A 19778-nucleotide genomic window follows, 5' to 3' on the forward strand; every position below is an offset into this window, starting at 1 on the left:
ACAGCAAACAAAGATTCAAACAACAGAGACAAAGATCAGCACAAAGACCAGCGAACACTAAGGACAAACACAGGGCTTAAATACACACCAGAAAGACGATGGAATGACCCAAGACACATGGAAGACCAAAACAAAAAAGCACATGGAGCCAATCGTGACACATATGACTAAATTGAGGGAGCGGAATAAAAATCTCACAAAGATCGAAGCAATTTCAGCTCATAAAACTACATTCATTCTATTGTTTTTATTTTATAGAAAGATCAACTTTGAGCACACTCTTTTAAAAAGTTCCATGAATGTGTCCTTGAGCATTCCCATAGAATAACCACTTTTGTTATATATAATATAAATAATATGTACCAATTTAAGGGTGCTTCCTAGAGCCTTTCCATTATGCTTTGATTCTTTAAATTTCAAAAGGTTCCTCATACACAACTTATTTACAAAGAACTGTTTGTACAAAAAATATCCATTGAAAGATTCTCCACACACACACACACACACACATACATTTTCTAAGTCACTTGTACTTCTGAGTCATGGAGCTGGAGCCTATCCCAGCAGTCATTGGGCAGAAGGCAAGATGCACCCTGGACAGGTCACTCATCCATTGCAGGGCAGTCTTCTTCACACATATCTGGATATTTTTAAAAATACCTTTTTCCCCCTCCATTTCCAAATAAATCTTCATCCACACCAAAAACACTTTTTTAAAAATCTCTGTCCGAACAATAAAGCAAAAATTATTCAAAATGCTCACATTAGCATTCTAGCCCAGTGGAGGTGATAAAACCTCAAGTTGATGCTGTACAGCAACCCCCTATTCTCAGTGACTGAAAACACCATTTTCATGTAGAAAGGAGGCCAAAATGCAGTAAAACTATCTGGATATGTGTGCACAGGGCCTAAGACTGAAAAGTAAGTCTGCATGAAGTTGCAAATTGCTCAGCACTCAAACAGTCTAATATCTAATCCAAATACCCTGCCTTATGTATGTAGAGCACCATTTGAACTTTGGCCTTTAATGAAGATCATAAACCTTGTGTTACAATGCTCAACAAGAATCACATATTATAGTCCAGCTTCAGGGCTGTAGACCTGATTTTAAAATGTTCCAGCATATGTTTTCCAGCGAAAGTCCAGCGAAAATGTCCATCCCTCTCTTCCCTGATGTCAGTTGCATTCCCTCATTTCAGTGGCATCTTAACACATACCTCTTCATCATTAGATTAAAACTGTGCACCCTTCCCTGTGCTGTCAATACACAAAAAAACAGACATGGATACAGCCCCAAGAAACCTGATGAGACTTCCATGGAAATGTTTTGTAATAATATTGAATAGATCTCGACTGACCTGTTTTATTGATGCTGTTCAAAAAATTCCAACCACTGTAATCTGATCATGCACTCCATTATACTCTGGGTTGCTAAAGAGTCACTGCCACTCAAGATAGGGAAGGGATTGCTTCTTTAATGCTATGATGGTGAAAAGGTAGGAAAGAACATCTATTTCTAAATGTATGATTGTATTAAGGTACACTATATTTGTACTCAGTCATATAGTTTTTTTACAGTATCTGTTTTGGTTTGTCACACCTGAGAGTGAAACTAAAAACAGCATAGTCAGCTTTGTTAGGAAACCCTACCGTGTGAACAAGGAAGATTTCTGCGGTTTTATGCTGTTTTACAACACATCCTTATCTCTCATTATGAGTTAGTATCAGAGCACTTCTGTTTCTGGATGTGCTAGAATTCAAGTAGCACAAACTGTGAAATGCAAGCAGCATTTTATCAGCGCACGATTCAAACTTGAGTTCCGATTTGAGGAAAACTGAAAGATTGAGGATCTTCTTAGAAAGTATGAACAGATAATCAGTTTCAAACAACAGCAGTTTCGTAAACAATGTCCATTCCTTCTGACCACCCCAAACTTTTGGGTTCTCCTTTGACCACTTGCTGTTTTTTCAGTTAAACAGAAAATATGCAATGGTATAAAAAAACAAAAAACAAACAAACAAACAAAAAAACTTGGACTTGCATCCAGTGATAGCGTTCATGGGGAAAATGAAGCAGAATAAATCAATTCATTTAATTTTCACAATAGTTAGCATTTCACTGAGCTCTGTTTGCCAAGTTTGGACCCTTGTACAGCAAATTAGGGGATGTGCTGACAATATAATAAAACAAAACATCTCCCTAACACAAGAGATGCAACCTCTTGTAAAAGAAGTTAGGGTAAGCACTGTTAAGACTGAAACACAAGCGCCTCCTAAATAACCAGTGCAAAAAAAAACAGTAGCTAAACAGTAACAGTACTCCTGCCTTCCGCCCGAAGACTGCTGGGATAGGCTCCAGCACCCCCCCCCCGCAACCCTTGCGGAGAAGCGGCTTAGAAAATGGATGGATGGAGTAACAGTACTCAGTCATTAGGTTCAGCCATCTTGTCTTTGAAGGATGTAAGCTCCTCCCATGATTACACCAGCAGGATCTCGATTGGTCAGACAGGTACACCAGTGAAGGGTGAGACAGGGAGAGAGAAACAGAGACGCACACAAACAAAACAGACTACAAGCCTGCATGTTATAATATTTGACCTGCAGCCTGTTCAGGTTCTGAAGAACTCAAATTCCCAACCTTTTGTTGCCCCTAAGGTTTCTCAGCAGGTGTTGCAGCAGAACAACAAAACAAACTGGAATTAGCCAGAAACGAACTGAACACAATTCAGCAACAGACGGACTATGAATGGCTTAACTGACTGGTTGGAACAAAACCGCATTCAGCTTAATTAGGCAAGTATTGGATTGATTTTATTTGCTATAGCACACTCTTGTGTAACATTTGTGTTCTATTTCTAATCAAAGAGATAAGCAATTGCTTCCCAACTGCTTACTAAATGATTTAAGCTGACATGAATCAAATATTTAGCTCAATTTGAAAGATTAATATTTCTTGTCACTTGCAAAAAGACTAATTCCCTTTGAAATACACAGTCTGTCAGGACTGCTTACTAGCTAGTAGTTCTAGTTGTCTACGCTTGTATGTCCTTTAATCCTAAGAATGTCACCTTTGGATTCGTCTATGAAGTATACTTCATTATCAGCTGGCCACTCACAGCCTTAAGTACACACCTATATGATATGACTTGATATGACTATTAAGTTGTTTGACGACAATGTTTTTAACACGATTTTAGTACAATAATGGGAGCTGTCGGGTAGAAGGAGAAGAGGTAGACCTCAGAGAAGGTTTATGGATGTAGTGAAGGTGGACATGGAGATGGTTGGTGTGAAAGTAGAGGAGGCAGTAGATAGGGCAAGATGGAGGCAGATGATCCACTGTGGCGACCCCTAAAGGGAGCAGCCAAAAGAAGAAGTAGAAGAAGAAGTCTACTAGGGAAAAATATATGTACATGCAAGTACATGAACTGTCATTTTCAAAGATTTACATATATACCAATATACCATCTCTGTAATATACCATCTAAAAACATGTATCTACAGTTTTTCCAATTTCTATTTTCCTACTTAATTTGAACAAAGTTACTGTCTTTTACACTATGTGAAAAAGAAAATGTTCCAAAATCACTTTTTTTATTTTTAAATGTTCTTTTTTTATTTATTTATTATTTATTTATTTTTTTTGTTTGTTTGTTTTGTTCTGTTTGGGATTTTATGGACAGCAATGATATGCGCAAATAGGCCAATATGTTTGAGTACACTATATGGACATTTATCAATCATTTAATTTGAGTGTTTAATTCAGTCCCATTGCCACAGGTGAATAAAATCAAGCACTAGCCATGCAGTCTACCTTTACAAAAATTTGTGAAAGAACGAGTCATTGAAAGAGACTGTGGTGCTCAACTCAACCCCATGGATCACCTTTGAGATGAACTAGAACAAAGATTGCAAACAAGACCCTCTCATCCAAAATCAGTATCTGACCTCACACATTCTCTTCTGGATGAATGGGCAATAATTCACACAGATACGCTCCAAAATCGTGTAGAAATCTTCCCAGAAGAGTGGAAGCTGTTACAGCTGCAAAGGGGGTATCAACCCCATTGTAATGTCTATGGATTTAGAAAGGGAACATCATAAAAGTTGCTGCGTGTGTAATGTATAAGTGGCCTAATACTTTTTGTCCATATAGTATGTATATTGAAATATTTACATATTCATTTAAAAACATGCAAATATGTTACGAACTTGACACACATTTAAAAAAAATATATGTAAATTTATTTAGTACGTTGTACTTCTTTTATGAAAAAAGAAAACTTACTATATAGACCAGGAGCATAGCCACAGGATTGATAACAGGCCCACCGAGTCAAATGGGGGAAGAACATTTGATGTTTTATGATAATTAAATTTGTTTTCTGTCATTGTTTTATGACCAATCAAATAATTATGCTATCTTCGGCTCTCTAATCATTGCTTAGCAACTGTTGCTATCCACCATTGCCTTAAGCCTTTAGTTCATTATAGGCATGCCAGTATTTGAGGCTGAAGCACCTTTTGTGGTTGAAAGATTGACTTTTTTTGTCTTGCGGTGTTAATGATCTGATGTAATGTGCATTTTTTAGAGTGTTTTTTGAGCACTGTATTTTTGCACACAAAAAATGGGACACTTTACAGAAAGCAAATATCAGTACAGAAATCCACAAATGTGAATTTTGGGACAGGCTGATAGCTCTTTATACTACTGGACCCCACTCTATTTTAGCCATGAACACTCAACTCAAACAAATGAGACAACAGCTAGTTAGTTATCACACACACACACACACACACACACACACACACACACACACACACACACACACACACACACACACACTTTAAACACAGTGTTGCTGGCCATAAACAAACAAACAATGGCTTTTTTCAACATCTGATAGTTCTTTTCCAGCTCGATCATTATGACAAAGCAAAATGTATACTTTTTTATGCACAGTTTGGCATACTTAGGTAATAATCAGATATTAGTGAATTACAAAAGTTAGTGATGGTGATTGTATACTGATAGCCATCCATGCTGGTGAGAGACTGTTTTTTGTTTGTTTCATACATAGGCATGTGCACTTAAACAGAAAGAAATCAATCCTCCTGAGACCCAGGGAAAAAAAAGTTTTAATTTATTATTTTTTTTAATATAAATTAAGTGTTGTGGTGATAAAAAATACATTGCAAAGAAAAAAATGTTAAAACTTATTTTTATTAAAATTTTACAACATGTCCACTGTAGTGGACAATGGGATTTCATGGTTCTCAAGTGTTAAACTTTTAAAAGCCGAGTATGTATATGGAAATATCTACTGAAATCATCTAGGAAAATAGAATACCATGTACAAAAACAATAGCAAATGTAATTAACCCAGAATAATGGAACATCTACAACATTTCACCTAAAATTCTTTATAATTTGATTAGATATTTGACTCTAGATGGTATTTCATGAAACAATCTGACTGTTTGGAGACACAGAGGAACATGCAGCATTTTATGCATCTCACAAAGGTTTTGCGTTTGCATCCAGGCATTCTGCATCTGGAAGCATTTGGGACAAATGAATTGCACCATATTTCCTTATTCTTGTATCTGGATGGGGCTTCCTTTTCTTGATTTCCAGAAAGAATTCTTGATCACTTGAGTCAGTGTCATCTCGTTGACCTACTTGGGCCTGGGATATCAGTTCTTCAGCCAAGAGAAGTTTGAACTCCAGGTACTGGGAGGTTTTCTTTGCAGGTCGTTGCAAGGTCTGACTGTCTTGTCTGTATTGAATCCAGGAGTTGGTGATGGCCAAATCAGTGAAGTGCCCAGTACATTTTCTTTCTTGGATATCCGAGGCATGCCATGTACACTGAGATTCCTAAAAAGGTGTTGATCTCTTCTGGTGTTGTGTTCAAGCTACAGCCTGAATCCTGTACCACGTGCTGGTTGGTGAAGAAAGACAGATCCCGAATTAACTGATCATCAATGTACTGCTGGAAGTACTGCAGTGGGCTCCAGTCTCTTCGGTATAGGGAATAATCAGCTGATGTAATTCCACATTCCTCCAACATGGGCATGAACCTTAGAAGAAAGACAAAACATGCTTGATAATTTAGCATAATTAACATGCCGTAAAAATGTTAAAGGGATAGTTCACTTGAACACTTTTGTGTTTTCAACACATTCATTCATCCTTATGTATTGGGATATATATCATGACATAACCCTAACCCTGCAGATTATCCTCTCATTTTTGCATTGATTAAAAACCTCAGATCCCTACGTGCTGGTTTTTGCCCATAGAGGACGACGGGATGCTTCATCCAGCTTGGTCCACCTAATCTGGGTCCTCCTCATCTGTGTCATCTGAGCGTTCACTCTCTCCTGTCTCATGCTCTCTCAATGGACTGTCATCCTCAGAAAGATCTATGCCTGAATCTCCCTCAATGATTCTGTTAAGAATCCTCTCTGCCTCTGTCATTGAGCTGTCTACTAAAAATTGTGAAACAAATATAAGCACGAGGTCCTGGCGTCCACTACAGAGTACATTTATAAATTAGCTGTTTTTCCTATGAAAATACTTAAGCTCAGCTCTGAAAACTCACTCAAATATTCCTGAGATGTTTACATCCTTGAAACAATCAACTTAGTAGAGTAAAAAAACTCGTTAATTATGAAAATCATGCTTATCTTTCTTTTTTCCATAAAATCTGCTTGTTGTGATGGCAGCCATTTTGAAAAGACAGCAACAAGAACCTGGCAAAGTCACACCCCTGAAATGTGATATCATTTTAAAGCCACAGTGGTCCTCTTTAATGAACAACAGGACTAAGTAGAGTGAAAAGTATAGTATGGAAGATATGAGAAAAAACATAATGTCCACTACAGTGGACAAAATTGAATTGCTGGGTCTCAGCTTCACAGGTTAAAGGAATTGTTCAAAGCTAATATTCAAGGGTAATGCTAATGTAATATGGTAAACCTAACTGGTGTTCATATTTCATAATAAAATTTACTTTGCAACAAGACGACAGTATGACCACAACAAACAAACCAACAGTGCACTGAAAAAGGAAAATGGGAGACTGAACACCAGTGACAGATAACAAGGGGGTGGAGCTAGGGATACAAGGAGATGATATGGTTGGACACTGTAAGGGGTGGAGTCCAATAAGAGAAACTGACACAGCACCAGTTTTAACAAATTAATCTGAATCAAAAATAATAAAAAAACAAAAGGCTGCTTCTTGGCCTTTTGGCTAAGACCAAGTGTAGTATCTGTTCTTATCAGTTTAATATCTGATACGTCCTCTATATGAGGACCACATATTAAATTGATTTTTAGAACAGGGAGACGGAAGAGGGGCTTGCTCCATCCGCTCCACACATCAATCCTGGTATTGCAGTACCTCCGGGAATGGTGCACCTCCTTTTCTGTACTGAATCAGTGCCCCCACTATATCATCCCTACACATGTCACTTTATACATTACCAGTGTTAAGATGTACACCTTCTACCTCGTACTCATGCTGCTGTGGTCCATGCTGCTGTTATTTGCACCTTCTATTTATTGTTTATGTTACTTTGGGAGTTGACTGGACCGTGAGTACAATGTTTTGTTCCACCTCATGTACCACATGTGATGTGAATGACAATAAAGCCTTATCTTATCTTAAAACTCCCACACAGTTGCATGACAGCAGCTATGATGGAATAAAGCAGTTGATGTCTCAGGGTGGCAAAGGCTGGCCAGCAGATAAACTCATCTAACAAATCATCATGTGGTCAAGTTCTTTTCTCAAACTGAGAGATGAAAACATAACATATTTTCTACTTTCCCAAACTCTTTAGTAAACTTAAATTGATCTTTTTTCTTCAATTTCAGCAACACAATATGGCATACATAAAAGAAGAGTTGCTGCATACTCTTGAAAACTTGGTGGAGGAGGACTTGAAACTTTTCCAGTGGCATCTAATCAACACTATAGAAGGTTCCACTCAGATTCCAAAAGTTCACCTCAAGAATGCAAAGAGACATGAGACTGTGGACAAGATGGTGGCGAGACTGGGTGACCATGAAGCTGTGGAGGTCACACTGGATGTCCTGAAAAAGATCAACCAGAACCAACTGGCTGAGGAACTGAGGACCAAATACAGAGCAGGTAATGCTGTTGATACCTTATTCACTTTTTTGAGCTCATAATTAATAAAAGTGGTGGTCATATATACTTTCTCATATATATATATATATATATATATATATATATATATATATATATATATATATATATATATATATATATTACTATGTGGAAGGAAATCAGGAAGAAATTTTGTATCATGGGATTTATTTATTTTCTTATCATTGTTTTTCCAACAGCTATTATCTGGGCAAATCCAAGGTTAAAGGAAAACTTAAAAAAGTATTTTCTGGACAAATTTGCATGGTTGTCTGACAGAACTTCACTAGAAGATGACTCTTTGCTTTTAAAAGACATCTACACTGAAATCTATGTGACTGAAGGCTGCACAGGAGGAGTGAACACTGAGCATGAAATAAGACAAATAGAGGCCATTTACCCCAAATCAAAAGAAACGCCAGTCAGATTCAGTGACCTTTTCAAAGTACAGTCTGATCAAAGCATTCATGGTACAAAGGTACTTACAGTGGGAATAGGTGGAGTTGGAAAAACAGCCACTGTACATAAGTTTATTCTTGATTGGGCTGAGAACAAATCCAACCAGGATTTAGATTTAGTTTTTTTCCTTCCTTTTCGAGAACTGAATGTGATTAAAGGTGAAGAATACAGCCTTTTGGATCTTCTGAATTACTTCCATTGTGAACTCTGTGACGAAGACGAAATGAAGATGCTGAAATTTAATGCTAATATGATTATTATATTAGATGGATTGGATGAAAATAAAATTCAACTAGATTTTAATCAGAAGAAAGTATCTAGTGTCACACAGAAGACCACTCCTGATAAGCTAATAACAAACCTCATTAAAGGAGAGCTGCTTCCCTCTGCTCTTATCTGGATAACCTCTCGACCAGCAGCAGCCAGTCAGATCCCGTGCGGGTACTTTCATTTTATTACAGAAATACGTGGATTTGATGATTCACAGAAGGAGGAGTACTTCAAGAAGAGAATGAATAATGACCATCAAGCCAGCAGAATCATTTCACACATTAAGTCAGTGAGAAGTCTTTACATCTTGTGTGACATTCCTGTCTTCTGTAAAATTGCAGCCACTGTGCTTCAGAAAGGGTTGGATGGCACAGCCATGGAAAATGCTCCTACAACTATGACAGAAATGTATACTCATTTCTTGCTGTTTCAGACAAGGCAGAAGAGTGAGAAATACAGCAGAAAGGAAAATGAGGACAGTCCAGTTCCACCAGTTGAGAGAGGCAGTCTAAAAGAGTCAGATATACTGAAGCTTGGAAAACTAGCCTTTCTTCAGTTACAAAAGGGGAAACAAATTTTTTTTGAGAGTGATCTGAAAAAATGTGGCATTGATGTCAATGAGGCTGCAGTGTACTCTGGAGTTTGCACACCGTTTTTCAAGAGGGAGGGGAAGTTATTCAGCTTTGTGCATTTGAGTTTCCAGGAGTTTCTTGCAGCCGTATTTGTATTCCTTACGTTTGCCAGTTGTACACACAACAAACTTCTTCAAACCATACTGGAGAAAATCAAATGGATGTTTAGACATAAACTGGATGATCTCCTGAAGACAGCCGTAAAAAAAGCCATGGAGAGTAGAAAAGGACACCTGGACCTTTTTGTCCGCTTCCTTCTTGGGCTCTCACTGCAGTCCAATCAAAGGCTTCTCAAGGCTCTACATCCAGAACTGGAAATCAAAGAGGAGAGTTTAAAGGACACCACAGATTACATTAAGAAAAAGATCAAGAAGACTAAATCTTCTGAAAAGATCATCAATCTGTTCCACTGCCTGAGTGAACTGAAAGACAGCTCCCTGACAAGTGAAATCCAGGATTACTTGAACTCTGTAGATTTCACAGCAGAGGAATTCTCACCTACACAGTGGTCAGCTCTGGTGTTTGTGTTGCTGATGTCAGAGGACGCTCAACAGAGATTTGAACTAAAGATATACAGACCGTCAGATGAAGGACTAAGGAGACTACTGCCAGTGGTGAAAAACACAAGACAAGCGCTGCAAGTATCATTTTCATTAATATTACAAACTTTTAATATTTCAAAAGGTTGTTGGTATCTTATAGAAACTCGTATAGAAGAACTAGGCCTTTCCTTGATGCTTCTTTTATATTTATTGTCAATACAAAAGCACGATATAAGCCCCAACTTGTTCCAGGCATAAATGTCAGAATGAATGTATATTTACAAAAGAAATGAAGTTGACAAAATGTCTTTGTGCTGTTTTAATTCAAACATAGGTCAGTGCAGGTCACATTTATAAATCACTGCTTTCTGTTCTTGTATGCTTTTCACCCACTGTCCCAACCTTTTTGAATTTGGGTTGGTAAGTTTAGAGACTAATTCCCTTTGTGCTTTTGAAAGAAGATTTACAAGAATTTTAATATTTATTGTCAAGGTTGGATCATTGTAACCTCACTGAGGATAGCTGTAAAACCCTGGCATCAGGTTTCAGCTCAACACTGAAAGAGTTGGACCTGAGTAATAACAACATGTGGGATTCAGGCGTGAAGGAGCTCTGTGTAGGACTGAAGGGTGCAGACTGTAAACTGGAGAAGCTCAGGTCAGTATCTCTGATTGACCACAATATTTCTAAATGTAACCCTGATACAAGTACTTGGTGTTACTAGCAGTTTTGCCCAGTTTTGCATGCAGTTTTAAATTGTGGTTTAAGTTGTTGTACTTTTACATATATTCTAATATGAGCCTTGCTTATGATCTAGTTTCCTAGTTTTCCCTATTTTCCCTTGTTGTTGTGTTTGATGCATTTTGCTTTGTCTTACATTAGCATGCCTAGCTGTTTAATCCATGATTATACTAATTACTAGTATATATACTATAGTATATATAGATCATACTAATATACTAGTATAACTCTTTAGTAAATGAAGAGCTGTGCACATATAGCCTGCGTACTTCTTGTTGTTTTCCGTGTTTCACTTTTCAAATGATCCTGTTTGTTATATATGTTTAGGGCCCAACAGATATGATTTTAAGAGCTTACTATTTCCAATAACCCATAATATTCGCTAGTATTCTTTCATAATTACAATTTATATTTTAATTTTATGCTCCAATAGTTTAGTTAAACAGTGCTTTACTGTAATATGATTGACAGTTATCTATTGTTATACATCTTAAAACAGCTGACATACATATCATAACATAAATATCATAACACTGTGGAGTGAGGATAAACATAACTTTTTATGGTTTTGGTGTCTGTAAATTACTTTTTTTTCCTTGGTTTCCATTAGTTTTCTTCATTCAAACATTCAAAGACTTGGGCAAAGTCATTAAGCTTGTTAACTCACTAACTTGGCATTGGGCTTTGCACTGTCCACTTTGGCCACAGTTAAATGTATCAAGGTGTGGAAGTGTAGATTTCTATGTTTTAGTATGTTTCTATTATTATATAAAAGCATATTGCTGCCTTTATTGTCTGATGCACTGTGATAGTTTCTTAGTAAGTATGCACACGTTCAGAATAGAGTTCTGCTATGGATGTATTATTGATTTGTTTGAAATCATATCCTTTATATATCAAAACATACAAAATAGCATTAAAAAGTCACATTATTAAAGGAGAAGAGTAGACTAAAATGTGGAACTCCCTCTTTTAATGGCCGGGGCTACAGAGTTAATGCCAATCGTAGCTTTCTTGCTTCCAGAAATGACAGATGGTGGTAAACATAAAATTGCATCAAAGCTCAGGTTCTACTGTTCTTAGAAATGCCATGTGAGCAGGCACATGATTCATTAAGCCTATTTCTTTCTGTATATAGAATCTCATAGATGATGAAGATGAGCATTGTTGTGCAAATCTCTTCCTTTTACCCAGTGGAAGATGATGATTTGATCTACAGAGAGAATCAAAGTAAACTACTTACTTGCATACTCAGTGACGTCTGATCTAGATGTTGTTTTCTAACATACTTTTTGCATTAAGTAAAAAGCAAGCCTCCAGAATAAAGTGGATACAAATTGTATGCCTTTATTGAAGATTGATAACTTTGAAAACTTGCTGCAGACCAGGAATAAATCTGAATAACTACATATTTGTTGAGCACAACAAATACATAAGGGGCCTACAAGCAAAAACATATTGGCAATACATTATGGTGGGGACAGGGATAAATAGTACTTATATATTTTAGAATGCAACTCAAGATTGCTTTGTGGAGCTTGTTTCGGAGTGCTTATACATGAGTGCATTCTAGTAATGAAATTGATCATCATATCACACATTATGTAAGTTCCAGGCCATAAATTATGTATTAAGTGACCCTTATTAGTCCCACAATGGGGAATTGTCATCTCCACATTTAACCCATCCGTGAAGTGAAACACCACATACACACTAGTAAGCACACACACACTAGGGGGCAGTGAGCACACTTGCCCGGTGCAGTGGGCAGCCCAATCCGCAGCGCCAAGGGAGCAGTTGGGGGTTAGGTGTCTTGCTCAAGGACACCTCAGTCATGTGCTGTTGGCTCTGGGGATCGAACCGGTGACCTTCCGGTCACAAGGCTGGATCCCTAACCTCCAGCCCACGACTGCCCCACACAATAACTTTTTATTTTCTTCACTTACTGTTTTCAGCTCTCATTTGTGCTCCCTCTCTGCAGATTGTCTGGCTGTTTGATAACAGAAAAAGGCTGTTGTTTCCTTGCTTCAGTACTGGCATCAGTTTTCAGTTCAACGCTGAAAGAGTTGGACCTCAGTAACAATGACCTGAAAGATTCAGGTGTGCAAGAACTCTGCAAAGGATTGGAGAATTCCCACTGCAAACTGGAGATACTCAGGTCAGTTTTTCTTCGTGACTCAATATGTCCACAGTTTTGACACAGCGCTACTAGTCTTTACTTGTTATGGTGTTTAAGTCTTCCTCATCTACTTGTGTTACCTTTGAGTAATTCTACAGAATCTTACAATTATGAGCCTAGATATCTCCTAGGTTTACCTGTTTTGCTTTTCACATGGCCAGGTTTTAGGGAGGAACCCTGCTCTGTTTGATGATAAAATCATTTGCCTTATGATGGCTAGATTAAACTACAAAGGAAACTTTTGCTTAAGTCTCCTGCTACTTAGATATTTCTCCTGAGAAAAAAGAGCCCAATAATCTCACGTCCTCTCTTGAATTTTAGTAGAGAAGTCACTCATTCTGCTCAAATTTTCCAAGGTATTAACAATCATCTCTCAGGTCTTTTTATTCTAATGACATTTCTCCTAAGGAGTTTTAGGAGAATAACCATTTTGTCTCCTGAGCCATTAAATAGCAGCACTTGAATACAATTTTCCTCTGGGGCATCACATAATGTTATTAAATATGATGGCTAAAATTATGTTAATTTCGTTTTGGTAATCAGATTAAATCATTCATTGAGTGTTGTTAAAAGGAACGGTGATGTAACACAGTGGTAAACATGCCCCTGTCCCAACTTCTTTGGAACATATTGCAGGCATCAAATTCAAAATGAGTGAATATTTGCAAAAAACAATAAAGTTTATCCGTTTGAACATTAAATATCTTGTCTTGTAGTGTATTCAATTGAATATAGGTTGAAAAGGATTTGCAAATCATCGTATTCTGTTTTTATTTATGTTTTACACAACGTCCCAACTTCTTTGGAATTGGGATTGTAAATCAGGTGATTGTTTTGCATCAATTCTATTTTATTTAACCCCTCTCTCTGTCTAATTGCTGTAAAAGAAAGATAGATATTCTAAAAGTCTGTCTTAAACCTCAGGTAACAGGCCAACTCCTACAGTTAATGAGATATAATACAGCCATATGTACAGTCATTTCTTAATTATATCACATAACACTTTGCCATCAATATGCTAGTTATAAGTGAACTTTCTCTTACTCATTGTAGTATGAATAGGTAACACAAAACAATATAATTACTTGGCTATTCGCTAGTATTTTCAACTAAGAAGCTTGTAGCCTAAACAGAAACTAAACCTGATCTAAGCATCTTTTCACCTCACTTTTGTCTTGCCACTCTGCAGATTGTCTGGTTGTTTGGTCACAGAGAAAGGCTGTTCTTATTTGGCTTCAGCTCTAAGTTCAAACCCCTCACACTTGAAAGAACTAGATCTGACCTACAATCACCCAGGAGATTCAGGAATGGAGCTGCTCTCTGCTAGGCAGAAGGATCCGCATTGCAGACTGGAGACATTCGGGTAGGTAGAAATCTGGCTGTGTGAATTTGTGTTACAGAAATTCTTTAGTGTTATGGTAGAGTTCCATCTGTACTTCAGACAAAGCTCTCAGGTCAACTTACTTTATACTGTATGTGTGCAGAAAAGCACTTCAAAAGTACGAACTGTGTTACTTGAAAAAGAAATCGGTTAAAGAATGACTAATTATGATTTTCATTGTCATGTTAGCTCCAAGGTAACAGTGGTGTACATTCATTTTCCTACATTGCGTTTAACACTATACAGCTCTAAATTTAACACTGTTTTTTTTGGAGCTTGTAAGACGTGTATATCATTATTCCTTTGTATATTGCAGTTTTTCAGTAAATAATTTAATAAATACTTCAGCTTAAAGCCTAACTGAGTATTATTAGATGGTACTGCTAGCCTTTTAGCTTTTGAAAGAATGGTTGTTTCAATTTTTGAAAAACTGAAATTAAACAATTGATTCTTTTGTTAGGATTTTTTAATATTAAGATGCCAAATTATTGTTATTATTATTAAGATACTAAATTATTGTGCACTAAAATTCATTTTAATTAATTATTATTGTGTGTGTGTGTGTGTGTGTGTGTGTGTGTGTGTGTGTGTGTGTGTGTGTGTGTGTGTGTTTTCTTTAGGGTGGAACATGCTGGAGAGAACAGAATTAAACCAGGCCTAAGAAAGTGTAAGTTAAGTGTAGTGTTCAGTGTAGTGTTCTCAAAAATGTTCTCCCATAATTTTCAGGCATGCCCACCAAAAAACATTACCCACCAACCCAAATAATATTTACAATATTTTTTTTATATTTCATATTTTAGCATTTTTATATTTCTTCATATGAAAGTGGACTTTATCAGCTTAATAACATATGAAGCTGTTATTGGTCATGGAGCTAGTCAAAAGTGTGGTGTCCGTTCTAGCTGCATGAAAGTCATACAATGTGCGCTGGCCCAATACAGTGGTAATAGACTCATACTTGTAAAAAATGCATTGATCCCTATGTAAGATTTCACTTGATACCATGAGGCTAAAGAACTGCATAAATTAACAGACAACTCAAGCTGTGAGCAATCAAGGGTCTGTTTGCATAGTGAAGTGTTGCTGACACTGTGACAGTTGGACACAAAGCTTTTGGCCTATCTAGACTTAACTTTGGTAATGCAGCAACAAACTTTTTTCTTTCCTCTGTCTTTCACCATGTCCTAACAACAAGCTATGCCATTGAGCGACAACAACAAAACGAAAACTCTCACAATATAGCTGAAAAAATTAAGCTGTATACCAGCTGTGAGCAGCATAACACAATATATATATATATATAAAAAAGAACATTTCTAAAATCGCACAGTGTATGTCTGGCCTTAGAGGACATTCAACTACAGCTTAACTAACCAATCAAACAAAAGACTCAAACAAGATGTAAAACTAGATGATCGAGCTGTTAGGATGCATTAGCCTCAGATATGATTCCTGCAGTCATTTTGCTACAGAGACTGTTATTTAAAGAGACAAATGAGGAGGGGGGATCAAAACTGTGTAATGTACTTCACTTAAACCTGTACAGAAGTACTTTTTTGGTGTGGAACAAAACCTGCTCATCTCCACTGCAGCAATACTCAATCCAAGGTAAATAACATAGTGTAGCTAGCTAATGCATGCCATTAAAAATCAGCTTGATTTATATTATTTAACTGTTAATGTACAATAAGCAACAGCTACTTACTTCTAAGTAGGTTGCTCAGTATGGTATCGTATTCAGTGTCAGCAAGTACCAAAGAACATACACACATGCTGCTACATGGTCTGGAAAAAATAGTACCAATGCATTCCTAGTGTGCACAACACAGGTGCAAATCAGAAAGGAAAGAACATGGAAATGAGACAAAAAATGGAATGAATGAATAATAAAAATATTATTGGTATTTTTTGGTCATGTAAAATATCTGAAAAAGACAGTAAGTAAGGAAAGTAAGTTTTCAGACTATTTTTTTTATTTGATATACTTTCAGTGCATATATATTCACATAAAATACACACCTTTGTACTTATAAATATACAACAAATAGTAAAACTGTTAATACAAAAACATTGTTTTGAGAATTATAGATCTGAATAGCAAGAAATGAAAACATTACCTCTCAAAAATGGATGTAGACTTTTCTGGAGCAGTATAAGGATTATTTTGGAAATCCAGTGCTTTTCTATTTGCAGTTTTACTGTTTCATTTTTACTGTGCCTCTTTAAAAGTCCTTAAATAATGAACATAGCATGTCTGTATTTTATTATGTTAATCAGACATAACTGTCCACATGCTGGAAAGAGGTTTGAAGTACGTAAGATTAATCCTTTTTGATAACATAAAGGGTCAAAAAGGCCTTAAAATTTTTATGTAGGTTTAAGTAAAATTAATCATTCAATAGTTTGATAGAATTTTATCAGAGCTTCATCAAAACTAGCTGGCTAACAGCAAATCTGACAGAGTACTTTGTTAATGTTAAGCAAAATAAAATCATTTGCGGTAAGCTCTCTAATTAATAATTTACTTTATCAAATTCAAGACCCCTCCTCCAAAAATAGTACTGATCCATGCCACGCCACCACAGTGAGAAAATAACAGTCATTAAGTGTTGTCCCCTGTTGTAATGTTTCTTTTTGTATGCAGATGCCTTCAAAATCACACTGGACCCAAACACATCACACACACAGCTCACTGTGTCTGAGGGTAACAGAAAGGTGGTGTATGTGCGAGAGCATCAATCTTATCCTGACCATCCAGACAGATTTGATGACCTTGAGCAGGTGCTGTCTAAAGAGAGTCTGAATGGACGGTGTTACTGGGAGGCAGACTGGAGTAATGAGGCTGAAATAGCAGTGACATATAAAGGAATTCACAGGAAAGGCAGTAGTGACGACTGCATGTTCGGGCTGAATGAACAATCCTGGAGTCTGATCTTCTCTAATAACAGTTACTCTGTCTGGCACAATCAGAAAAGAACGAACATACCTAACCCCACCTCTCCCTCCAGTAGAGCAGGAGTGTATGTGGACTGGCCAGCCGGCACTCTGTCCTTCTACAGTGTCTCCTCTGACACACAGGCCCTGACCCACTTATACACATTCCACTCCAAATTCACTGAGCCCCTCTATGCAGGGTTCAGAATTGGTCCTGACTCCTCAGTATGTGTGTGTGAGATATAATTGCCTCCTGTGTCCTAGAAGAAAGCCTGAATCACTCACTGCCTCACACATAACTACGAAGCCTTGGTGACATGCCATATACACTCACCGGCCACTTTATTAGGTTCAGTTGCTTGTTAACACAAATAGCTAATCAGCCAATCACATGGCCGCAACTCAGTGCATTTAGGCATGGTTGTTGGTGCCAGACGGGCTGGTCTGAGTATTTCAGAAACTGCTGATCTACTGGGATTTTCATGCGCAACCACCTCTAGGGTTTACAGAGAATGGTCAGAAAAAGAGAAAATATCCAGTGAGCGGTCAGTTGTGTGGACAAAAATGCCTTTTGATCTGAGAGGTCAGAGGAGAATGGGCAGACTGGTTTGAGATGATAGAAAGGCAACAGTAACTCAAATAACCAACCAAAATCTGAGGAATGTTTCCAACACCTTGTTGAAAGTATGGCACAAAGAACTAAGGCAGTTCTGAAGGCAAAAGGGGCTCCAACCTTTTACTAGCATGTACCTAATAAAGTGGCCGGTGAGTGTAAATAAAAATAATGCGTGGCCACGCCTTATTAACGCATGGAAACAAGATCCTAATGTGTGGGGACACATTATTTTTATTTATATAGGATGTCACCAGCAGGGATCCGTACAAAACTAAAGGTAAGCAATATGTGAAAAAACAAGATATAGTACAGTGCAAAAGTTAGAGACCACCCTTTGTTTATTTCCCATGTATCAAACACAAGATCAGGCCCGCCGAACAATCCTGTCCGGCCCGCAAAAGTATTATAATTTCCTGTTAATATTAGCGCGCTTCATAATGTGCTGTACTACTGTCCCCAGCATGCACTGCAACGTAATGTGCGCTGACTCTACATGCCAACAGCAATCTATGAGACAGCAGTTACGCATTAATTCTACACATTTCATATTTCTACACATTAATTCTACGCATTAATTCCACACCATTTATGTCACCGAAATGCATTTCAGCTGCAGTTGAATAGAAACACTTAACACTTGGGCTCAGCAGCTTGGAAACTGAGCCCAAGTCATAATGAACTTGCAGCAAATAAAAGATGCCAGGTGTCTAGTTCATGCAAATAGGTAGGTTTAAAAGACTGAGAACCTGGGGACATTTAAATTTTGAAAAATGTAATATTTCAAGGTCTGTTACAAGTGTCTGTATTTTACTGTTGAATTTTTTGTATAGCACAACATTAATTAAAAATCTAAAAATTAAAAGTTTTCTCTGGCCCACAGATTTGATGAGATTTTTTTAATATGGCCCTTTTATTGGTTGGGTTTGACAACCTTTGTTTATTTCATTTCTAGTCAAAATGGCCAATAAGTACAAGTTGTTTCCTTTTCAACCACCTTAAGCAAAAAACATGTTTGACAAAATGTTACACAAGTCTCAACTTGACATGTAACATCAAATGTTCTAGTATGTAGTGTGTTTGCTCTCAGTTTCTCAAAGAAATCTGCAGGGATATTTTTGCATATACCAAGTTCAGTCTTACAAGTTGGTTGCATTTCCTGCTTCTCACAACCTAAGCAATCCCAAACATATAATGTTGAGGTGTGGACTTGAGATAGTGCTGTTACCTTCAGTGTAAGACAAATATAGGACACCCAGTTGCCATCCATCCAATGAATTCATATGGCCTAATTCTACCTAATTACTTTATTAATGGTTCTCTATCCTACCACTTAAAAATATTCAGGAAAGCATTCATAATTCAATCAAATATCTAATTAGAATATCACATAACTTAAAACATTGCTTAAACAACAATGTACCATACCTGCCTCAGAGGAAGTCTGGGCTTAAAAGAAAAGAGTTAATCCATTCTGTATCTTCTGCTTTGTAGCAATTTTTTTTTCTTTTCTATTTTCCCATCTTCAATAGCAGGCATATTTGCTATTAGTAGAATTAATCCCCGAATCTTCTGTCTTTGGTAACACGCAGCCAAAGCTAACATCTATCTATCTCTCTGTCTGTCTGTCTGTTTGTCCGTCCATCCATGCAACTGTCTATTGTTCTCCAAGTTGTGTTATTTCCTCAGGAGGCTTCATTGAACATATGCTTATAAAATCTAATAATGTGTCATAATAATGCCTGGTTAGTTATTTTTTTAAAAATCCAGGTGTTGTTTATGCAGTTCTAAACTTTCTTTTAGTGGGAGAATTGTTGAAAAACTGTTGCTGTGTTTTACTGCTGTTC

The 19778-nt window shown here is 37.1% G+C and overlaps 1 protein-coding gene, 1 long non-coding RNA gene and 1 other non-coding gene across 4 annotated transcripts; 2 read left to right on the forward strand and 1 right to left on the reverse strand.

Annotated features, from left to right (window-relative positions):
• The first annotated feature begins 1443 nt into the window (after nt 1-1443).
• LOC108426989 (NACHT, LRR and PYD domains-containing protein 3-like) lies at nt 1444-17733 on the forward strand. 2 transcript variants are annotated; one of them, XM_037533231.1, is made up of 9 exons: nt 1444-1496; nt 2656-2793; nt 7886-8162; nt 8381-10178; nt 10576-10740; nt 12806-12982; nt 14193-14366; nt 15005-15051; nt 17029-17733. In XM_037533231.1, exons 3-9 carry the CDS (start codon nt 7895-7897, stop codon nt 17562-17564), a joined length of 3165 nt encoding a protein of 1054 aa, XP_037389128.1. In that variant the 5' UTR covers nt 1444-1496; nt 2656-2793; nt 7886-7894; the 3' UTR covers nt 17565-17733. The 2 variants fall into 2 exon arrangements, with proteins under 2 accessions (XP_037389128.1, XP_037389127.1); XM_037533230.1 differs by lacking the exon at nt 1444-1496 and having other exon boundaries at nt 2574-2793.
• LOC119262216 lies at nt 5205-6714 on the reverse strand. The gene is made up of 2 exons (XR_005129486.1): nt 6284-6714; nt 5205-6081 (listed from the first exon to the last, which is right to left on the reverse strand). It is a non-coding gene; the product is annotated as an uncharacterized LOC119262216 (long non-coding RNA).
• Nucleotides 7240-7431, forward strand: LOC119262321. The gene has a single exon (XR_005129551.1). It is a non-coding gene; the product is annotated as a U2 spliceosomal RNA (small nuclear RNA).
• Nucleotides 17734-19778: the final 2045 nt, after the last annotated feature.

The sequence above is a fragment of the Pygocentrus nattereri genome, chromosome 23 (assembly GCF_015220715.1).
Source record: "Pygocentrus nattereri isolate fPygNat1 chromosome 23, fPygNat1.pri, whole genome shotgun sequence".
NCBI lineage: Eukaryota > Metazoa > Chordata > Actinopteri > Characiformes > Serrasalmidae > Pygocentrus > Pygocentrus nattereri.